This window comes from Salvelinus sp. IW2-2015, linkage group LG23 (assembly GCF_002910315.2).
Source record: "Salvelinus sp. IW2-2015 linkage group LG23, ASM291031v2, whole genome shotgun sequence".
Lineage (NCBI taxonomy): Eukaryota > Metazoa > Chordata > Actinopteri > Salmoniformes > Salmonidae > Salvelinus > Salvelinus sp. IW2-2015.
The window spans coordinates 2,022,435-2,045,876 of NC_036863.1; the positions used below are offsets into that span (position 1 = coordinate 2,022,435).

The 23,442-nt window shown below is 41.7% G+C and overlaps 2 protein-coding genes across 2 annotated transcripts; both read right to left on the minus strand.

Moving 5' to 3' along the window:
• Positions 1-2,201: 2,201 nt before the first annotated feature.
• Positions 2,202-6,792, minus strand: LOC111950933 (magnesium transporter NIPA2). Its single transcript, XM_023968887.2, has 6 exons — positions 6,650-6,792; positions 5,171-5,431; positions 4,064-4,120; positions 3,576-3,666; positions 3,131-3,291; positions 2,202-2,834 (listed from the first exon to the last, which is right to left on the minus strand). Exons 1-6 carry the CDS (start codon positions 6,687-6,689, stop codon positions 2,236-2,238), a joined length of 1,209 nt encoding a protein of 402 aa, XP_023824655.1. The 5' UTR covers positions 6,690-6,792; the 3' UTR covers positions 2,202-2,235.
• A 1,928-nt stretch (positions 6,793-8,720) lies between these two features.
• LOC111950763 (insulin) lies at positions 8,721-9,997 on the minus strand. Its single transcript, XM_023968633.2, has 3 exons — positions 9,890-9,997; positions 9,289-9,475; positions 8,721-9,019 (listed from the first exon to the last, which is right to left on the minus strand). The coding sequence occupies exons 1-3, from the start codon at positions 9,980-9,982 to the stop codon at positions 8,871-8,873; spliced, it is 429 nt and encodes a 142-aa protein (XP_023824401.1). The 5' UTR covers positions 9,983-9,997; the 3' UTR covers positions 8,721-8,870.
• Positions 9,998-23,442: the final 13,445 nt, after the last annotated feature.

Genomic DNA, 23,442 nt, shown 5'->3' on the forward strand with positions numbered 1-23,442 from the left:
TATAGCTATATTAATATTCCTATCTAAGAGACCTCTAAACCATGTACTTATATTAATATATTTAGACTAGCTAAACTACCTGCTGTAGTTTTTGGTTCTTCATAAGATATTTGTCAGCCATCAAATAAAATAAAAAAAATGTTTTCAAATAACCTGCATATATTGAAATACCTCCAAGTATTATTTTGTTTTCTGTGACCAGTATTTGAATATCAAAGAAGATAGTAGCCTTTTAGTTGAAACTCTATGAAAACTATATATATGACTACCTCGACTATTTGAAAAGTTAGTATTTTCAAATCAACTACAAAATACAACTATTTGGTCTGATAACTAGATTAGGTAGGGTGTAGACACACTAAAACCTTCATCCGTTGATAATTACTTTAGTCTGTTACCTTTCTGAGGACTCTATAGCAACCTGTCCCTGGGCTCTGTCTGAGACAGCATAGTCCCTTTCTCTCTCTCTCTCTCTCTCTCTCTATCTCTCAGTTCAGCAGTAAATAGCCAACCCACATAATTAGTCTGCTCTGCTCCTGACAAAGCTCAGTGGTGCAGACACCTGACACATCTTTGTTGACTGAGACCAGTGAGCACACTTCTTCTCTAGAAAAAAAAAAAAGCAGGGGAACCTGTTTGTCTCAGAGGATATAGTTGGGAAGCCAGAACAAGCACACGGAATAATTTACTGAGTACTAATTCATAACTGCACTGTTACTGTTTCAGGGGTTCTGTGTTAGCGTTCAATCAATGGGCCTGTAATAATGAGCCTTGCTGCTATAGGTTAATTACTTCCTATTCCAGTAATTATTGGACTGTTAAGTTGTACTGGATCCTATAGGTATAGAGGAATATCATAACATAACAAAATGATTAGATCCCACATACTGTGGATCGAACTATTACACCCCAGTTCATAAAACACGTACACACACACACACACAATGAGGTGACTCAGGCAATAAAATGCCTCCACAACAGTGAAACTCCACTCCTCACGGTTAGTCATCTCTCAGCCTTTCCCATACCGTCAACTAGTGAAACCAACCATAGCATGATTCCCAGGCCATGACCAATAGGGAAGGGAATATACAGTATACTATATCAAATATCAAGATTGACGTTCCCAAGTTCAAAGTTTACAATTTGTAAAGCTATTCACAATTATGTCTTAATTAATATATATTTTTTAAATGATGTAAAAGTAACTGTCTTTAAACTGCAGCATGATTGCAGTTTGATTGGGTGTGTCACATTTCTTCCAGAGCAATTTCCAAATACGTCAACGGTCACGGAACACGGACAATCTTATTCACATCATGTAACAGATTGCTTCAAGCAAATCCGTGTACTGTGAGGTCACAGCGTGTCTCTACACGCTGGTATTAGGCTACAATGGGCCTATTGAAGGGAGCATMAAGTTTTTTTTGGGGGGTGTGGCAGTTAAGTAAATGTGTACTCCTGCAAAAGCTGCCATTGTTGGGGTTGAGACTTTAGCTTGGATCTTAATCTCTCTGTTATCATTTAAGGTGCTATGGTTCTTACTGAGTATTGATGTAAACATCTCAATCCCCAACCTGGCCTTAACTGTAAGAGCTTCAGCAACAATACTTCCTCATCTCTCCACTGTAATGGCTGGCACAAAATAGAAAATATTTATTGAAATGAGTGACAGGCAAAAGAAATATGAAATGTAGTCAACATCTTAAAATGCAAAGTATACAAACATTTTTTTWAAACTAGCCCTAAAAAATACCTTGATGAATCACAAACATTGGTCTTCAGCAGCAGTCTACATAGCCTGCAGCGTCATCAGCAACCCATATTATCATTAACTGAGGTTAAAAAACACCCACAAGTTTAAACAACTATATAAAATGTAATCTCTTCTCTGGTACCTTCATAGACAAAGGTCCTCAGTAGCAGGCTATTTAGCATCCTGGAGCATCATAGACATAGTCAACAAAAGCTTTGGTCACAAATCTACATAAAACGACCAATAAAAAGACTAACAAATACATATTTACATAAGTGAAAGTGCTAAGAGTCCTCTCAGGTGCCAGTCTCTCAGCTGATGATGAAGATACTGGGTGCCAGTCTCTCAGCTGATGATGAAAATCCTCAGTGCCACTCTCAGCTGATGATGAAGACTCTGGGTGCCAGTCTCTCAGCTGATGATGAAGATCCTGAGTGCCAGTCTCTCAGCTGATGATGAAGACTCTGGGTGCCAGTCTCTCAGCTGATGATGAAGACTCTGGGTGCGTCTTCTCTCATGGGAGGCAGGCTCTCCATATTCTCAATAAGGATGTGTTTGTCCTCCCGTTTCACCTCCAGCGGCTGACACATTCTGCTGGCCAGGCCCTCCAGGGTGACGTGGATGTCTTTGAACAGGTGCAGCATGGCTACCCCCAAGATGATGACCAGGAAGCCCCCCACGGTGCCCACCACGTCCACACCAGACATGGTCCCCCACTCTTTAAACAGGATGATGGAGGTGGTGAGCACCACGGTGGTGAAGCACACATAGTAGATTGGGTAGACCAGCAGCGTGTTGAAGGTGTCCAGGGACTTGTTCAGGTAGTTGACCTGGACCACGATAGAACTGATCAGTGACGCCAGCAGGATCCAGGTGAGCGGGTGACGCACCACGGCCGGGTCAGAGAACACTGTGCGGATGGCGATGCCCAGGCCCTTGACGGAGGAGACGGTGAAGGCTCCCAGCATAGAACAGATGCCGATGTAGACCAGGATGTTGGTCTGGCCCACACGGGGGGAGAAGTAGAAGATAAGCAGCAGGCAGGCCACCAGCAGGATACTGGCAAACACAAGGAAGCCTAGAGATACAAAGCGGATACACAGGAGCCATTGAAGTGAMGCTTGACACAGAGGAGAGAGAGAGATAAGTGTTTCTCTAGGGTGTGGTGGATGGTAGTTAGGGAACAGACAGGTGTTATTCCCTGGTGCAGAAGTACCATCTGTCCTTCTGTCTACATATTTGCTCAATAATGACGATAGCATTTTTGTTATCTTTGAAGTTCTCTACTCTAAATGACATGTTCATTACCTCATTGTTGCACTGCCCTTAATAAAATAATTGCTGTGTGAATAATTGATGATGATGATGATGTACCTGGGTCGAGCAGTTTGTCAGTCATCTGCTGCAGGGTAGTGACTTCCTCTTCTTCAGGTGCATGGATCACCATGAGAGTGCTGCCCAGTATGCTGAGCACACAGCCCAGCTTTCCCAACAGATTCAGTGTCTCCCCCAACAGGTAAGAGGACAGCACTGCACTGTGTCCAGAGAGAAGCCACAATGACAGTCATTTGAATATTAATGCAAACCTGTAGAACAATGACTCAATGTGAGGATACCCAGTATCAACACGAACACAAAAAACACACAACAGCTCCTGAAAGTTAAAATAAGTTTCCACGTACACCAAAATAAGGGTACAAAACTATAACATTGGTGTGAGATTTTACACAGTCATGGAAAATGTGGAACCAGAGAGAACATAAGTACCTGTATGTGAAGGCTGGCTGTGTGTTAATAGACAACAGAGAAGTAATGGTACCTGATGAGGACACTCAGGGCACCCAGAGGAGTCACCACAGTAGCTGGCGCAAACATGTACGCTGCAAAGTTGGCAACCTCACCGGCACCCACTGTGAGAAGCAGGAAATAATACAAAAACATTTATGTAGTCCTAATCCTTTTTGTTCTTTGGGGAGCAGAGATTAAGACGGTTTCTTGACTGTCCAGCTCGCTAATGATCACTAAACAGTCAGGGATCATCGAAAATTCCCAAAACAATGGCTAGAGGACAAATTTTGACAGCAAGGAAATCAACAACAAAAAAAATCAGTGTGGCCCCCCCGGAACTCAATGAAGACCGAATGCGGCCCCCGGGGGCAAAATMAGTTCAACACCCCTGGGTTAAGCCTTATAGTTCTACTAGCTACCCAACAGAACTATGATAAAACTACTCGTATTCCCACATTACATTATAGTGCTCGTGACAAACAATGAGGATAGATTTGACAACAACAACAAAAAACTCACTGGTTAGAAGGCCACTCCACCATAGCCAGTCCTTTAAATATCCATGACCACCTTCACCTGCACAGAACACAGCAAACAAGGCTGTTCATTAGAATAGAAGACAAACAAATCAATAACATCAATCAATAACAAATTAAGTTGATTGATTGCTTGACACCCTCCTGTGAAGGCAATCAAGTTGTTTCTTGTCCTCAGGAAACCTTGATGCCAGTACAGTTTGTTTAATCAAACGTTATATAACTGACAGAGAGCGAGTCCTTTATTAGACTGAGTTTCACTGTTTCGGTCAGGGTTCATGTCCAGTATTTAGATACTACAACAACCTTTAAACAGGAACTGGATGTACTATTCTCTATCGATATGGAGAGCTGAAATATCATACCGTTAGGTCATAGTCAAATCAAATCCAGGTTTCTTGGTCGCCTACACAGWTTTACAGGATGTTATCGCAGGTACAGCGAAATGATTATGTTTCTAGCTCCAACAATGCAGGAATATCTAGCAATACAATAACAATGCACACATAATCTAAAKGTTTTTTTAAAAAGAAGAAAAAAAAGAAAGAAATTAAGACATAACAGAATGAGAAATATCAGTCATAAATAAATATATATGTATGTGAATGGTATGTATAGACAGTATCTGAATAGAAAAGGWATGTATAGCAGTAGTTATGATTAGAATACAGTATATACACTGAGTGTACAAAACATTATGAACATGCTCTTTCCATGACATAGACTGCAACTCAATATTAGGAAGGTGTTCTTAATGTTTTGTACACTCAATGTACATATAAAAGTGGGTAAAACAGTATGTAAACAGTATTAAAGCGACCAGTGTTCAATGACTATGTAAATAGGGCAGCAGTCTCTAKGTAGCAGGGTAGAYTACTGGGTGGTAGCCGGCTAGAACAGTGTGTAAGATTCGGGGCGCGGTACTGGGCGGAGTCCGGCTAGTGATGACTTTTTAAAAAACGACTGTCAGTAGATACCAATCAGAACTTGATTCTACATAAACTTTGATCAAAATAAGGACAATGCCCTCCTGTGGTGTAATGTGATGTGTTTGTGTTTTTCCACATCCTTAAACAGTGAAGACCCCRACCTGCTCTGGTCTGTCCATTATTGGCTAGGCGAAGCAGGGCCTTCTTCTTCAGCATCACACTTCCTCCAATCAGGAAGGCCGACAGCACCGCCAAGGTCAAACCAGTCCAGAAGTTATAGCTGGTCCAGTTGTTAACGACGGCTGACAGCTCTGTCTCAGTGGCATTGTGATTGTCAGTGAAGGAGGTGTTGAGGAGGCTTGCCTCCCCGTTGACTATACACACAGCAGTCTGAGATGGACACAGTAGCCTTATTATGGAACCTGGAAAAACAAGCAGAGTGACATCACTTTTAACATTATAGCTTCATATAAASTGGGTGGTTGGAGCCCTGAATGCTCATTGGCTGACAGCCGTGGTATATCAGACCGTATACCACGGGTATCACAAAACATTTATTTTTACTGCTCTAATTARGTTGGTAACCAGTTTATAATAGCGATGACACCTTGGGGGTTTGTGGTATATGGCCAATATATCACGGCTAAGAGCTGTTTCCAGGCACTCTGCATGGCCACACCTACACTACACCTGCTCGGGCCTTATAGCTTTATGAAAGCTATGATGCTCTTATTGTGTGATTACCATGTTATTTCTAAGTAAATACCTGGACCATTTATGRTCAATAAAGTATAACACTATTAGAACATCTGGTGAAGAGAAACCAATCCAAAACACACAGCGGTAACGGCCTACATAGCAGATTAACCATGTGTTGCCTGATTATTGTTATGTCACAATAGTAATATCCATGGCAGTTATCAGAATGATACCAGTGTATTCATGTTGTTTGTTATCAACACTAACCTATCTACACAAAGCCCAATTAAAGATTGGAATGGTCAAATACAATTCGGCTCAATTTCTTTTGGATTTCATCGGGAAGAAGATATCCTACTTCAGAAATCCATATGACATTTCATGTTTAGCGAGACTGACAGATTCTGTAATTCAATACATGACCTCCCCATTTGAACAATGCCCCCGCATTGGCATGGTGCAATGACATGTTCTCTCTGTCAACAAAGGTGTTCTATTCACACACAACGGAGATTACTATTCTCGTAAGCTTAGAAATCATCCATTATATGGACATTTCAAATGGAATGACCTGGAAAAACTGGCTTTGGAAATTAGCCCATTAAAAGTAGTTCAAAGACATGAACAGCCCCACTTGACATTCTATAATATTTTCAAACAATTGCTTTTAAAATCATACATTTAAACTGGATTTGTGTTCTGCTCCAGATGAAGACGTTTAGAAAATAATTTCTGACAATATCTTTTTTGGCTATTAAGTGTATTCACGGATGCCAACCCATGMGTATTCTTGTCTGTAAATTCTGCCAATACGCCCTTCATGAATAAGCCTACTGTTGCTATATCACAAACATWAAAAAATATTGTAGGACCCCATTTCCCATTAAATAGCGTAGCCTACAGTACTATGATGACATTGAAGTATTAGCCTATTAACGTACCGTTTCGGCATGAATCCTTAGATAAATGAACATATTGCATTGTGTTGATTTTTGGCTAATATCCAACAAATCTCGAAGTAGCCGAAACAGTAGTAGTAGGTCAAAAAAGAGACCGGTAAAAGTATCCGTTCCCAATGTGATCGTTCTTAATTCCACGCATWAAAAAAAAACGTTTCGCAGAAACAAATCGATCCGATAGATTATTCACAGGGGGCGTGGGCACACAATCAAGTCATCCTGACCTGCTCAGGTGTACGTCTGGCCCTCCCATTACCTCCGTCAGCAGTTCTCTCATTGGCCTCGAAAAGAGCAGGCGACGACGCTGCGCTTTCACTACTGATCAAGGGCACGTCCCTCTACTCAGACGTTGCTGACGCCTTCCAGATCCTACAACGTCTGGATAGGTAATTTACCTATCAACTAGCTAACCAGTGGTTGACGTGTCCATCGAATGAGCAGGGGAGAATGTTAAAAGCAATCTGGGCTGATTTCAGTACGTTTTTACGTTCTGGAACATTCAATTGAACTGAAACAGAGCTACACTGAAGACCCAGTTGATAAAAACCAGGGAGCGGTTTGGGGACTCTGTCAACATAGCAACCACCCTTTAAAAACGTCACTTATTGCGTCAAGCCACACCTCGCCACACCCACCAAACGGGAGCAAACGTACCTCAAAGTCTGTTCAAGAACGTACAAGAAAGTTTTGGATGTTACATTGCGATAACATTTACAGATGTTATCGCAATGTACCAAACGTTCAGGCGAAATGAACGCACCTCTCAACGCCCGACTGCACAGTCGTTGACGTAACACAACCATTGGTTAATGCATAGGAGAACGGCCCTATACTTTGCAAGAAAGGCTTCTTTATCAAATTAGTTATATTTACAACATTTTAGGTGGTTAATCTAATTTAATCATATTGATCTAAATGAACTGTACTGTATATAAGTATATTAAAATGTATACATGAAGTGTGTAAAAAGTATTGTTGTTGTCTCTCGGTGTCTAGACAATATATGATTCTTATCCAACTTGTAAGTCGCTCTGGATAAGAGCGTCTGCTAAATGACTTAAATGTTAAATGTTATCTTATTCACATTTTTTATTTAATGTACTATTATGTTATTTTGTTTTCGTCTATAACTGTTGTGTATTTTGTCACGTGTTTGATGTGGACCCCAGGAAGTGTACCTGCTGCATGTGCAACAGCTAATGGGCATCCTATAATCTAAACTAGACTAAACTAAAAACCTCTCGATTCATTCCATTCATTTTTGATGTGATCATCATCTCTGTTTTATGTCTCTGTAAATCAGAGGGAAGAGTGACCCCCAGTGTCCACTTTGAGAAGCGCAGCTCTGTAGGACTTCATCATACAACACAATGTATGCAAGAAAGACATTATATTATCCTCCTAAAACCCAACAATTCGTTTTTGCCCAATCTAATGGACATTAGGTGCTGTGGGATTATTTAAGATATTCTTTGAAGAGGTAGGGTTTCAGATGTTTTTGGAAGGTGGGCAGGGACTCTGCTGTCCTAGCTTTAGAGAGAGACTGGTTCCTCCATTGGGGTGCCAGGACAGAGAAGAGCTTGGACTGTGCTGGGCGGGAGCTGCCCTCCCGTAGGGGTGGGAGAGCCAAAAGACCAGAGGTGGCAGAACGGAGACCCCGAGTTGGGGTTTAGGGTTTGAGCATAGCCTAAAGGTAGGGAGGGGTTTGCTGCTCCATAGGCAAGTATCATGGTCTTGTAGTGGATGCTAGCTTCGACTGGAAGCTAGTGGAGTGTGCAGAGGAGCAGGGTGAAAGGGTTACCTAATTCTCCTAACCTGCTGTGTAAATTCTTCAAACCTGCTACAAAAAAAGTCGCTTCCAGGCGTAGCTCTTTGGAAGTGGCGTGAGAAGAGTGTTTCTCGTGCCCATTATGTCTGCATTACAATATACATTTACAATAGTTTGGTTTCAACCCAGGATAATGGGAAAATCAGAACCACAAATTGAACAGAAGTCATAGTAGCCTACTCCGAACATAAGGCCCATTTTACAAAAGGAAAACAAAGTCCTTGCTCATTTCATAGAACTTTATTTTCTAGGAAAAATAAAACATGTCTATGCCATTTCTTGTCTGCACTTTAAGCTTTTCTTTGAGACGGGGATGATGCCTCTGAGCACTGGAGAGTGGCAGAGAGAAGAGCAGGCTAAGCGGTGCGACAGGCCTCAGTTGCAGTAGTTCTGCAGGTCGAAGATGTTGCAAGGCTTGTGACAGCACTGCTCTACGATGCCTCTCTTTACCATCATGTCCATCTGGTCTTTGAACGGGTACCCGGCAACTTCGTTCTCCTGCGCCGGTTTTGGAAAGAGAAACCCTGCAAGAGGAGAAAAGCACATTGAGTGAGTGCTACCTCATAACATCAAGCAGCATATTGTATGGACTACTGGCCTTTTCTGTGTTTCAGCATTGCCTTCACATTCAGTTTCATATTTGTAGTTTCTTCTAAGTGACCATGCGTTTTCTAAATGTGATTTCGACACACATACACACAAAAACAGGAAAGTAGCTTGTGGTCTTAGATCAAGTTGAGTTGTCGAGCAGATATGAAGTCTTTGAATTCAGACAGTGCTAGAGGTGTCTTACCTGTCAGGGGATCCACATCTCTCTTTGGATTGTAAAAGAATCCTTTCTCTCCACACACCAGATAGAGGGCGTCCACCAGGTGAGAGCCACACAGGTGTTGGGCAGCTGAAGCGTCTGCCCCAGGGTAGAGGGCCAGCAGCACCAGCAGAGACACAGCTTGGAGCCAGAGGGCCATGTTGATGATGGGCTGGAGGAGGGAAAGAAAATGAAACAGGTATGTTAACACTGCTTACACTGTGGGAGTTTCATGCAGGGCATAAGAAACATCTTTGTTCTTCTAGGAGTGACATTACTCCTTCTGTGTAATGCTGACGACACGACCCATATTCTGTCGTAATATTGTCATTCAGCATGTTCTAAAAGAAACCATAGCCTTACATCAACAAAATGACTATTTTCATAAGCACTCATACAGGAATAGCTCACTAGATGAAGTAAAATACTGTTGTTACTGACCAAAATACATTTGTTCAACAAAAACATGAAGAGTTCCGAGGTTGTTTTCAGATTATAGTGACATCTACATCCCCAAGATCTGCCACCCTAACTCAACTGTCGTTCCCAACCCTCCAGTGAAACACAAGATACCCCCGGCTCTTACCTGTGGAGGTGGTGGTGAAGACGCTCTGTAGAAGAGTAGCAGAAATGCTGAAGGAGAAGTTGGTTGAGGCAGAACACCAGATTCTCCCCCCATTTTATACCCCTGGAGCAGGCAGGCCTCGGGAACAAGGGTCTGTGGTCTTTGCCAGTGTCAGCGGAAAAGAGAAGTCGCTCAATAAAATCAAATGGTAAGTGGCAATCCAATTGTTCGCCTCGTTAGGCATGTTTGTTTTACTAAGTGACATTAGCGGTCCAAGCGGAGGGCCGGTGAATCGGACATAACTGATGTGACCTGTGTCTGAGATGTACAGAGGATTCCAGGGATTGTTGGCTTGCATTTGACCCACCTGTTCCTGCTTCAGCCACACTAAAGAGTATAGTAGCTGTTTGTTTAAGAAGGTAGCTAGTGAGAGATGGCTTGTGGCTCAATGAGTGTCCTAAGCAGCTGTTTTTGGTGTTGAAGGTACTTAACGTGTCCTGTTGTGATGTTAGTGGGATGTTTCATGTTGACACATTAGTCATTAGCCAACCTTCGCTGGAAAGAGTCATCTTTTTGTGAAAACTTCTTCCATGACGCACTCATGTGTTGTGATGGTAATGGCAAAGTTAAAGAAATGCTCTTGGATCAGTTACTTTGACGTGAGATTAACGTTCCATAACTACATTTTGTTAGTATTAATGAAGCAACAGCAATATTGACCCCACAACCTCCAGTATTCTGATGAAAAGGTGTTGGTGCAGCGCGTAATTATTTATTCTGTATTCTCCGCTCTCCTCCCCTCTACAGAAAACTCTAGATTGCACAATGTTATCCCCAAATGTGACAGTCTTTTTCTAACAAAAGTCTACTTTTTGTTCTCCCTTAACGGCTTCTGTAAAGTCTGAGCCCTTTGGAAAGCTGAAAGAGACAACCTAATGGACTTTATTGTCCTTTAATTCACATAGGTGTCTGTCCGGAATTAAGTGAGCACAAACCTGACTATGATGGTTTATGCATCATTTGTAGCTACTGACAGCAGACTTGAAAGAGGAGGAAAGGAGAGCCCATAATCCTGGCATGTCAGGCTCAAAGAGGACATTTCCTAAATCTTAAGAGATGAGAGGGGTGAAGTCAAAGGCTGTGTTATGTGAGACAAGTGTTAAACCCTACTGGTACTATTTATCACTACTACTGGGGTTTTAGGCTGGGTTTCTGTACAGCACTTTGCTGATGTAAGAAGGCCTTTATAAATCATTTGATTTGATTTGATTACTGGAGGGGGTCCGGATACAGCAGTACTACAGGGGGGTCGGATAAGCAGTAACTACTGAGGGGTCCGGATACAGCAGTATACAGGAGGGGGTCCGGATACAGCAGTACTACTGGAGGGGGTCCGATACAGCAGTACTACAGGAGGGGTCCGGATACAGCAGTACTACAGGAGGGGGTCCGGATACAGCAGTACTACAGGAGGGGGTCCGGATACAGCAGTACTACTGGAGGGGGGTCCGGATACAGCAGTACTACTGGAGGGGGTCCGGATACAGCAGTACTACTGGAGGGGGTCCGGTATCAGCAGTAACTACTGGAGGTGATCCGGATACAGCAGTACTACTGCGGGGATTGGATACGCAGTCACTACTGGAGGTTGATCCGGATACAGCAGTACTATGGAGGGGTCCGGCTAAGCAGTACTACTGGAGGGGGTCCGGATACAGCAGTAACTACAGGGGGGGCCCCTCCAGTAGTACTGCTGGAGTAGTACTCTGCAAGTGTTGCATACCGCATGTACTGTATCCGGACCCCTCCAGTAGTACGCTGGTATCGGCCCCCCAGTATACTGCTGTACCCGGACCCCCTCCAGTAGTACTGCTGTATCCGGACCTCTCCAGTAGTACTGCTGTATCCAGATCCCTCCTGTAGTACTGCTGTCTACGGACCCCTCCTGTAGTACTGCTGTATCCGGACCCCCCCTGTCGTACTGCTGTATCCGGACCCCCTCCTGTAGTACTGCTGTATCCGGACCCCCTCCTGTAGTACTGCTGTATCCGGACCCCCTCCTGTAGTACTGCTGTATCCGGACCCCTCCATGTAGTACTGCTGTATCCGGACCCCTCCTGTAAGTACTGCTGTATCCGACCCCCTCCAGTAGTACTGCTGTATCCGGACCCCCTCTCTGTAGTACTGCTGTATCCGGACCCCTCCAGTAGTACTGCTGTATCCGGACCCCCTCCTGTAGTACTGCTGTATCCGGACCCCCTCACAGTAGTACTGCCTTGTGTATCCGGACCCCCTCCAGTAGTACTGCTGTATCGCGGAGCCCCTCCAAGTAGTCTAAATCAACGTTGTATAAAAGCCGTCGACCCATCAGTCATAAGTGCTTGTATCCGACCTCCAGTATCAATCAAATAAAATGTATTTATAAAGCCCTTCTTACATCAGCAAAGTGCTGTACAGAAACCCAGCCTAAAACCCCAGTAGTAGTGATAAATAGTACCAGTAGGGTTTAACACTTGTCTCACATAACACAGCCTTTGACTTCACCCCTCTCATCTCTTAAGATTTAGGAAATGTCCTCTTTGAGCCTGACATGCCAGGATTATGGGCTCTCCTTTCCTCCTCTTTCAAGTCTGCTGTCAGTAGCTACAAATGATGCATAAACCATCATAGTCAGGTTTGTGCTCACTTAATTCCGGACAGACACCTATGTGAATTAAAGGACAATAAAGTCCATTAGGTTGTCTCTTTCAGCTTTCCAAAGGGCTCAGACTTTACAGAAGCCGTTAAGGGAGAACAAAAAGTAGACTTTTGCTATAAGTTTAAAAAGTGATGTCTGACATACCAATGGGCATGATTCATATAATTTGCTCTTTAAAGTGCTGGCAGTCTTATGAACAGCATACTGGAAAGAGGACAGAACCATAAATGTTCTTCTGCAAGAAAAATGTGCTTGATAATCACCGGGTTGATTAAGTACAGAGGCTCATCTTTAATGTTTCTTTTTTATCTCGAAAGGTCAAACTGAGCAGTGCCTGTAATTTAGCACCACTCCTGTGATGTGTGGCTGATTTAGTGTGTGGGCATGATGTCATGTAAAATAAAAGAGAAGAGTGGAGATCAATTGGGAGCATGCCTATTATACTGTAATGAAACAGGCAGGGAGTGTAGCACAAACTCTCAACCTTCTGGCCCTCAGCCCTTCCTATGGAACGCCGTTTGGGTCTTTACACGTCAAAAAAAGACGCGTCAAATAACACTATTTGACAAGTCAAATAAGCTTGTTGACCAATCAGGACCGGAATACGTCACATAATAATTTAACACGTTCATACATTTTTTTTTACTTAGTTATTACACATTGATCACTGGTATTCCACAGCGATTCGCCGATACGTATGCTATGATGCTGGTAAAGTTTTGTCTGGCGCACCTGCCGCTGACGCAGAAGCGTAGACACGCTTCCCCAAACTCTAGTCTGGGACAGTGCTGGTCATATAAAAAGATAGCTAGCTGAGGGATGAGAACAATGTTCTTCCCCATTAACATAGCAAAACAACATATGTTTCAGTAGCTATAGTTAGCTATAGTTAGCTAACTATCTAGCTAGGTGTCATCTTCTAAAATACCCCTAATTTATAAGACAGGTCTTATTTGATTAATAATGTTCAGACCTACCTATGTGAAGCTAACCACACTAAAGATTAGCCACAGTAGTGGAATTTGCAGTTCGCGTTTCAAATAAAAGTATCTAATTGAAAGTGATGCAAATTAATACAAATAGTGGAATCATTCCATAATGGAATAGATCATGCTAAACGAGGTTGGAATGTTGTTATATAAATTCAACTAAAGACAAGAATGTGTTCAAATCTGATAACAGAGGACTTTGGGGGGAAAAAGCACTTTGCTACTGAGTAGACTGATAGCCCATTTCATTGATCTCCAATCCTTAGGTAAGGGTGTACAGTGCAATATGAATGTCAATACGCACAATAGGCTGACTGGGGAGGTGATTTCCCACTGTCAAAGTCCCGCAATAAGAGCTACGAAGCTAATATTTGAATAAACTCTTCACAGTTGTGTTCAGTGGGTGTCACCGAGTAGACTGATATCCCATTTCATTGCTCCACATTCCAACACTCTAACCTTGTTTAACATTATCTAGTCTAAATATGGCATGATTCCACCAATTTCAAACATTTGCATCACTTTCACCACGGGGCCTTTATTTTGAAGACGCCCTGCAAATTCCAATATTGTGGCTAATCATTATTGTGGCTAGCTTCACAACACATAACCCGGTCAGGTCAAGTTTCACTAGCCAGATGAAGCTAGCTGGCTGCTTAACGTTAGCTTTGGGCGAAATAGTTATGTAGCTGGCTAGCTAGTTATATTCATGAACTGAAGTTTGATTTAAATAGGAGAACAACAAGTCGCTACCTAGCTAATACTTACTCACATGGATTCCTTAATCATTGCTAAGAATTTTGAAAATGACAGCAGTTTTACTGGTCATTGTTTTCAGTCTGGTTGCATTGATGCTAGCTAGGTACCAAGCTAAAGCTAGRCAGSTACCGCAGAAGTTGCTAATAWCATCTGTATCTAAGATATTTGGAAACATTTTTGATCCTACTCGTTTGATCCTGAACTTATTTTTAAATGCTTACGCAGACGTTTTCCCATTAGGTCGAACAGACAATGTCTTATTGCCAACAGGGTTTTGTAAACACYTCGTGGCCGGTGTGTGTGCGTATTTGATGTGTATATTTTTTTGACATGCAAAGACCCAAATGACGTTCCATACCTGCCAGCCATCAACTGTGCCACAAAAACATGCTCAAGTAGCAGTGTCGCAGTGTCGATATCCGGCGCTTATAAACCTGTCCCTACAATACAGTAGGTAATCATTTTCTAAGAACAAGAAAGAAAAAAAAAGTACTCTTGTACAAAAGGCTGTGAAGTARTTCTAGTTAATTATATCTATCGGAGCTGTAGCCCCGGCAACCGGTGTAGTGGAGCAGAGCATGCTGGTCGATCTCGAGCTCAGAGAAGAAAATCAGCTCGAGATCAGTCAAGTGACAGAAAGTTCCAATCATCCTTGTGTTTTCCCTCCAGTTAGCTTTCATTGTGTTAGCCATTGCCAGTGTGCGTCCTTGTTGATAGTTTATAACTGAAGATGCACTCTGCTATGATGATGTCATATGTATAGTAATGATAATTGTATAGTTTCTACTGCCAACAAGCAACCCATGCAYCCTCAAACTGTTCACACCCCTCAAATTTGCAGTTTTAAAACTAATTTCCTGCAATTCTACACATTTTGAATGGGGCAGTGATTTTTTTTCCTCCTGTTTTTAAAGTGAATTTCCTGTAATTCTATGCAGTCTTCCATCTCTTATGTGTGGGGTATAGGGGTCGAAGCCTGGCCTGTCCGCCAGTTGAGTGTGTAGGGTATAGGATAATGTCCCCCACTACATCGTATGGTACATCATTATATGGGTATTACATTGTATTTCACTGTTTAGAGGTGAAKAGTTCATTGTGCAGTTGTAGCCCTGTACTGGAGATGATGATGCTTGGCTTTGTAGTACACATGCGGTGGCAGCCCTTTGATTTCAAATGAGTGCAGTCACAGTCACGMTGTATTGCTSTACATGGTCCTGTATAGCATTAAGTCATCATAGTCATGTTATAGCCATGTTTATAAGAGATGGAAATTTGAGATTGTATTCTGTCATTCACTAGTGTATCTTTATGTATTTCTTTATTTGCAGACCACACACACACACACACACACACACAGAGACGACACACACACACACACACACACACACCCGAGCCACTGCCTGTTCACACCGCTACCATCCAGAAGGCGAGGTCAGTACAGGTGCATCAAAGCAGGGACCGAGAGACTGAAAAATATCTTCTATCTCAAGGCCATCAGACTGTTGAACAGCCGGCACTAACATAAAGAAGCTGCTGCCTGCATACAGACTTGAAATCATTGGYCACTTTAATAAATGGATCACTAGTCACTTTAATAATGCCACTTAAATAATGTTTACATATCTTGCATTACTCATCTCATCTCATWACAATAAAGAAGCGAAAATATATATAAAACAATTATAGTCATGTGGATTGAGAGAGAATATGTGTTTTGATCTCACTAGTTGTTCTGTAGTTAAAGTACAGTACAGTCTATGTGAGACTTGCATCATCATGTTTTTTCCACTAATGCTATATTGAATGTTTGCCTAGTTGCACTTTGAGGCATTCTAGGAACATGCGGTTATGGAGCTAATGTGCAAGCTTCTTCAGCTGTGCATGGAACAACATTCACATATAGAAAACATCTGGGATATTACCTTCTCCGTCACTGTTGGAGGGAACTATAACGGCCTTTACTTGGATCTCTGTGATGAAATAATGAGATGTTGAATAAGCTCAACCCTCCGGTCCTGTTACTTACAGTGGTGCATCAATTTACACTATGGAGAGACTACACTAATGTGGATGTGAGTTCAGCCCATGGCAGCCYACATCAATTCCAAGAATATCTGTCCTGTTTTTTTGTTTTTGTTTCCCAAAGATTACTGCCGAGTAGGCAATGGTGGAAAGGGTTGAGACACAGCTCAACTCAATATCCTGTTTAAACTGTTTAATACGTATGGGCTACATGTTGATTTAGATTCATTTGATATGGATTTAAGATTTTTTTAAATTTTAAATCCAATTGAATTAATGTAATGCTTGGCATAAAGCAAGAGGAAGCTCCTACTAACCTTTTGGGACAAAAGAGGGACTTGAATGCATCTTGATGAATTCATTCCAGGGCAGATTGAATAAGGTTACATGTTATTACTTACTGAAATGGACAGTGGCTTTTTAAAATGGGACTAAGCAGTTGGAGACAGATATTTACATATCTATCATTTAAATGAAATTGTAATTTTTGAGTAATGACTATTTCAAGCAATTATTTCAATTTAATTCTGTGATTAAAACCTTTCAGTGGTTCCAAAGTACTCTGTATTTTTTTTCTTCTGCTTGCCCTCCCTTACCCCGTAATGAAGACCTACCCAGGATTCACTGGCCTTTATATACCACTTCGGAGAAATATGTCCTGAAATGAGAGAAAGGAGGTGGGTTGAAATCATCTCTGATTGTATAGTTGGGTAGATTCATTGTAATAAGACACGACTTTGGCACAAGGAATCTGAAACTCCATTATGCTATTTTCTACTGTGAACTAATCTACTGTAAACTAGTCTACTGTAAACTGGCCTACTGTGAACTAGTCTACTGTAAACTAGTCTACTGTGAACTAGCCTGCTGTGAACTAGCCTACTGTGAACTAGCCTGCTGTGAACTAGTCTACTGTGAACTAGCCTGCTGTGAACTAGTCTACTGTAAACTAGCCTACTGTAAACTAGCCTGCTGTGAATTAGTCTACTGTAAACTAGGCTACTGTAAACCAGTCTACTGTGAACTAGTCTGCTGTGAACTAGTCTACTGTAAACTAGTCTACTGTAAACTAGTCTACTGTGAACTAGTCTACTGTAAACTAGTTACTGTAAACTAGTCTGCTGTGAACTAGTCTACTGTAAAGTAGTCTACTGTAAGTTATCCAAATGATATCCTATGGCTTTATTGTCCAGTCTTTATGTCATTTCCAATTTGCCCCTGAATTACAAAAATGATCCAGCATGATATGTGGCTCTAGATTACCTTCTGTGATCATGAGAACATATAGACATTTAAAATGGCAGCACCATTTGAGATAGAGAAAGAGGTGTTATCCACGCCTCTGTGTACACAGCCAGGATGCAGTGATTGATGGCCTACCCAGTCAGCTATGGCATGTTTTTACCAAACACCGGGATGGCATGTCATTAGAACACATTATTATTCCCTTACACTTTGTTAAGTATAAACAAGATAAGTGTCCGTAAGTGTCAGTTACTGTATGTTCAGTTAAATGTACTATAGGCTATCTGTATTTGGAAAGTAGGAAGCATTGAGTGAGTTCACCTACCTTACATATTATGATAGAGGCCCAGATATTCCTATGTAATTTACACATCAATACTGGTGGTCCAAACATGCTGACAGGCTTCCCCCCCCCCCCCCCCCCAGTTGTATTGATAAAATTAAACAATCTGAATATTTTACCATTGATAGCAGCAGATATGGACAAAGTGACCTTGCTTTTAGAGTGTGCTGTGTCACAAGTAATTACAGATGATTACTCCATTGAAGTGGTTTCTTTCATCCATTTTGTAGTTGACAGGTTCTGCGTTAGAAGAAAATACCAAAGGTTTAATTGGTTTTGAGAGAACTCAACAGTCAGTGCTTTGAACTGTTAAGGTTAAATAATGAAATATTAATGTTGAACTTTAGCGAAAGATAGCGTAGTTTCTAACAAAAAACACAACTCAAGAGTGATAATAGAAGTTTGATGGAGGATAAGTCATGTTACAATGCCAGGTCAGAGAAAGCCCATTGAAACAGCAGGGCATCTAATAAGCATTCTACATATTTAACTAAACGATCACTCGCACATCACACACACTAACTAAGATCTTTTAATTGTTAGATCTCGTATCATTGGATCTCTCTATTTAAAGGATGGCATTTTCATACACAATAATTATCATTGAATTCTTCTCCAGGGGGTTTAGCCAATATAAAGGTTAATATGCCTAGAGCATAAAGACTAGAATAGAGAGATGGGGGGGGGGGGGGGGTAAGGCTATTGGAGATGTGTGAGGTGCTCTTCGTTAGTGTTATTCCGTCAGAAGAGGATTCATATGAAATTGGCTTTACCCACCATTGTCACGCCCTGACCTTAGAGAGCCTTTTTTATTCTCTATTTGGTTAGGTCAGGGTGTGACTTGGGTGGGCAAATCTATGTTTCTATTTCTTTGTTGGCCTAGTATGGKTCCCAATCAGAGGCAGCTGTGTATCGTTGTCTCTGATTAGGGATCATACTTAGGCAGCCCTTTTTCCCACCTTAGATTGTGGGATCTTGTTTGTGTGTAGTTGCTTTCTGCACTGCATATAGCTTTACGTTCGTTTTTGTATTTTGTTGTTTTTCGGTGTCATTTTTAATAAAGAAAAATGTACGCCTACCACGCTGCACCTTGGTCTCATTCCAACAACGGACGTGACAACCATATTACTTCAGGAAATGACTTGTATAGATGTTGTTGATCATGTTATTCTACACAATAATCTTAACCCTGTGGGCGAGGAGACAGTGATTGGCATTTCATCAACACCAGGAACTTGTGATGATGGCTCACTCGTACAGTACATGAGTGATAGGTTCCTGTCAACATTTCCTCTTTTTCAGGATCTGCTGCAGTTGCGATTGAATGTTTTATTTTTTTTATACAAACGTATAAAACAAAAAAAACGACTCAAAAGTTGAACTGCCTCAATTTACGAGTTCACTCAATGACCTTAGCTATGCCAAAAGTACATGATATCACTACTGCCATTAGATGTCACTGTTTTCTCTGTAAGCCCAAACTGGACGTGTGTTTCCTTGGTTTCATTGAATCCATTCTCAGTCCTCTGCAGCCTTGGAAGTGGCCGTCTGTGTTTGGCCACGTTTGAATTCTGGAGGTTCAAGTTGAATGATCAAGTATGTATCTATCTGAGGCTTTTGTCAGTCTTGTGAAGCTAATAGCGCTGTAATTAGTCACCGTTGACTCATAATTACCAACATGTCTTTGTCAATGCTGCTTGATTATGCAATATGCACTAATTATTAATTAGCCATCATTCCACAACTTCCACAGTGATTAGAGTTCTGCTCAAACTTGCTTGTCGAGATGTGACTAAGTAACAGAGACGTTGTTTTGACAGCCTCAAGGTTGAACGTTACGCTACAGGATCTCTAGCTACTATTTCAGTTCTTCAGATTGAGACAGGAAGTCCGTGACTTTAGCAGTGTGTCCAAGTCACTGACTTTAGCAGTATATCGATATCAGCTGACTTTAGCAGGTATATCAAAGTCAGTGACTTTAGCAGTATATCCAAGTCAGTGACTTTAGCAGTATATCCAAGTCAGTGAGTGTATACCAAGTCAGCAGTATGTCCAAGTCAGTAGTCAGTGGCTTTAGCAGTATATCCAAGTCAGTGCTAGCGTATTCAAGTCAGTGGCTTGCAGTATATCCAGTCAGTGAGCATTAGCAGGTATATCCAAGTCAGTGACTTAGCAGTATATCCAAGTCAGGTGACTTTAGCAGTATGTCCAAGTCAGTGACTTTAGCAGTTATAGTCCAAGTCAGTGAGTAGTATATTCCAAGTCAGCAGTATGTCCAAGTCAGTGACTTTTAGCAGTATCCAAGTCAGTGACTTTAGCAGTATATCCAAGTCAGTGACTTTAGCAGTATATCCAAGTCAGTGACGTAGCGTATATCAAGTCAGGACTTTTAGGCAGTATATTCCAAGTCAGTGACTTTAGCAGTATATCCAAGTCAGTGACTTTAGCAGTATATCAAGTCAGTGACTTTAGGCAGTATATCCAGTCATGACTTTAGCAGTATTATCCAGTCAGTGACTTTAGCAGTATATCAAGTCAGTGGACTTTAGCAGTGTTATCCAAGTCAGTGACTTTAGCAGTGTATCCAAGTCAGTGACTTTAGCAGTATATCCAAGTCAGTGACTTTAGCAGTTTATCCAAGTCAGTGACTTTAGCAGTATATCCAAAAGCACCTATCTAAGCGAATTATCTGTGTCACTTTTATGATTTTGCATATAGATGGCACTATTTACGGGACGTTAAAGCTCTTAATATCTTAGACTGTCAACGTAGCCATTTAACGTAGCCATTTTGTTACCTGACGTTATTGTGACACGGCATGATTATATTTTCAGATGTCTCAGTTGGGTAGCGAAATATGGTAAGGTTGTTTTCGGGTCAAAGTTATCCTGTAAGACTACAACAGTAAGGGAGATGTTTAGCTGCAACTCATAGAATAATTGGTGCTTACGGTATACTGCTGTAATACTATTTTAATTGTTTGCTATACATTTTTATATTTCAAGAAAGCTAATTGATGTTCGTTCTTCTATTGTGAAGTGTACAGTTGAAGTCGAAAATTTACATACACTCAGGTTGGAGTCAATAAACTCATTTTTCAACCACTCACAAATTTCTTGTTAACTAACTATAGTTTTGGCAAGTCGGTTAGGACATCTACTTTGGTGCATGACACAAGTAATTTTCCAACAATTGTTTACAGACAGATTATTTCACTTATAATTCACTGTAATCACAATTCCAGTGGGTCAGAAGTTTACATACACTAAGTTGACTGTGCCTTTAAACAGCTTGTAAAATTCCAGAAGATGAATGTCATGGCTTTAGAAGCTTCTGATAGGCTAATTGACATAATTTGAGTCGATTGGAAGTGTACCTGTGGTGTATTTTCAAGGCCTACCCTTCAAACTCAGTGCCTTCTTTGCTTGATATCATGGAAATCAAAATAAAAGAAATCAGCCAAGACCTCAGAAAAAAAGTGTAGACCTGCACGAGCCTGGTTCATCCTTGGGAGAAATTCCAAATGCCTGAAGGTACCACGTTTCATCCTGTACAAACAATGATAGAAATGTTTAAGTTCCTCGGTGTACACATCACGGACAAACTGAATTGGTCCACCCACACAGACAGCGTTGTGGAAGAAGGCGCAGCAGCGCCTCTTCAACCTCAGGAGGCTAAGAAAATTCGGCTTGTCACCAAAAGCACTCACAAACTTCTACAGATGCACAATCGAGAGCATCCTGTCGGGCTGTATCACCGCCTGGTACGGCAACTGCTCCGCCCACAACCGTAAGGCTCTCCAAGAGGTAGTGAGGTCTGCAGAACGCATCACCGGGGGCAAACTTACCTGCCCTCCAGGACACCTACACACCCGATTGTCACAGGAAGGCCATAAAGATCATCAAGGACAACAACCACCCAAGCCACTGCCTGTTCACCCCGCTATCATCCAGAAGGCGAGGTCAGTACAGGTGCATCAAAGCAGGGACCGAGAGACTGAAAAACAGCTTCTATCTCAAGGCCATCAGACTGTTAAACAGCCACCACTAACATTTAGCGGCCGCTGCCAACATACTGACTCAACTCCAGCCACTTTAATAATGGGAATTGATGGAAATTATGTAAAATGTACCACTAGCACCTTTAAACAATGCCACTTAATATAATGTTTACATACCCTACATTACTCATCTCATATGTAATGTATATACTGTACTCTATATCATCTACTGCATCTTGCCATCTTTATGTAATACATGTTATCACTAGCCACTTTAAACTATGCCACTTTATGTTTACATACCCTACATTACTCATCTCATATGTATATACTGTACTCTATACCATCTACTGCATCTTGCCTATGCCGTTCTGTACCACACTCATTCATATATCTTTATGTACATATTCTTTATCCCTTTACACTTTGTTGTGTATAAGGTAGTAGTTGTGGAATTGTTAGGTTAGATTACTTGTTGGTTATTACTGCATTGTCGGAACTAGAAGCACAAGCATTTCGCTACACTCGGCATTAACATCTGCTAACCAATTGTATGTTGACAAATAAGATTTTATTTGATTTTATTTGATTTAGTACGCAAGTATAAACACCATGAGACCACACAGCCGTCATACCGCTCAGGAAGGAGACACGTTCTGCTCTTCCTAGAGATGAACATACTTTGGTGCGAAAAGTGCAAATCAATCCCGGAACAACAGCAAAGGCCTTGTGAAGATGCTGGAGGGAAAACAGGTTCAAAAGTATCTATATCCACAGTAAAACGAGTCTACATCGACATAACCTGAAGGCCGGTCAACAAGGAAGAAGCCACTGCTCCAAAACCACCATAAAAAAACAGACTACGGTTTGCAACTGCACATGGGGACAAAGATTATACTTTTTGGAGAAATTGTCCTCTGGTCTGATGAACCAAAAATAGAACTGTTTAGCAATAATGACCACCGTTATGTTAAGGAAAAAGGGGGAGGCTTGCAAGCCGAAGAACACCATCCCAACGTGAAGCACGGGGGTGGCAGCATCATGTTGTGGGGGTGCTTTGCTGCAGGAGGGACTGGTGCACTTCACAAAATAGATGGCGTCATGAGGCAGGAAAATTATGTGGATATATTGAAGCAACATCTCAAGACATCAGTCAGGAAGTTAAAGCTTGGTCGCAAATGGGTCTTCCAAATGGACAATGCCCCAAGCATACTTCCAAAGTTGTGGAAAAATGGCTTAAGGACAACAAAGTCAAGGTATTAGTGTGGCCATTACAAAGCCCTGACCTCAATCCCATAGAAAATGTGTGGGCAGAACTGAAAAAGAGTGTGCAGCAAGGAGGCCTACAAACCTGACTCAGTTACACCAGCTCTGTTCAGGAGGAATGGGCAAAATTCACCCAACTTATTGTGGGAAGCTTGTGGAAGGCTACCTGAAACGTTTGACCCAAGTAAAACAATTTAAAGGTAATGCTACCTATTACTAATTGAGTGTATGTAAACTTCTGACCCACTGGGA

Bases quoted from the DNA above. Each gene is read 5' to 3' on its own strand.
- LOC111950933 (XM_023968887.2), bottom strand. From the start codon at position 6,689: ATGCAATATGTTCATTTATCTAAGGATTCATGCCGAAACG. The intron at 3,667-4,063 runs GTGAGTTTTTTG...TGCTTCTCACAG, and splicing joins GTGGAGTGGCCTTCTAACCA to TGGGTGCCGGTGAGGTTGCC. The intron at 2,835-3,130 runs GTACATCATCAT...TTGTATCTCTAG, and splicing joins TGACAAACTGCTCGACCCAG to GCTTCCTTGTGTTTGCCAGT.
- LOC111950763 (XM_023968633.2), bottom strand. From the start codon at position 9,982: ATGGGGGGAGAATCTGGTGTTCTGCCTCAACCAACTTCTCCTTCAGCA. The intron at 9,476-9,889 runs GTAAGAGCCGGG...TCCCTCCTCCAG, and splicing joins CTTCACCACCACCTCCACAG to CCCATCATCAACATGGCCCT. The intron at 9,020-9,288 runs GTAAGACACCTC...CTCCTCTTGCAG, and splicing joins AGATGTGGATCCCCTGACAG to GGTTTCTCTTTCCAAAACCG.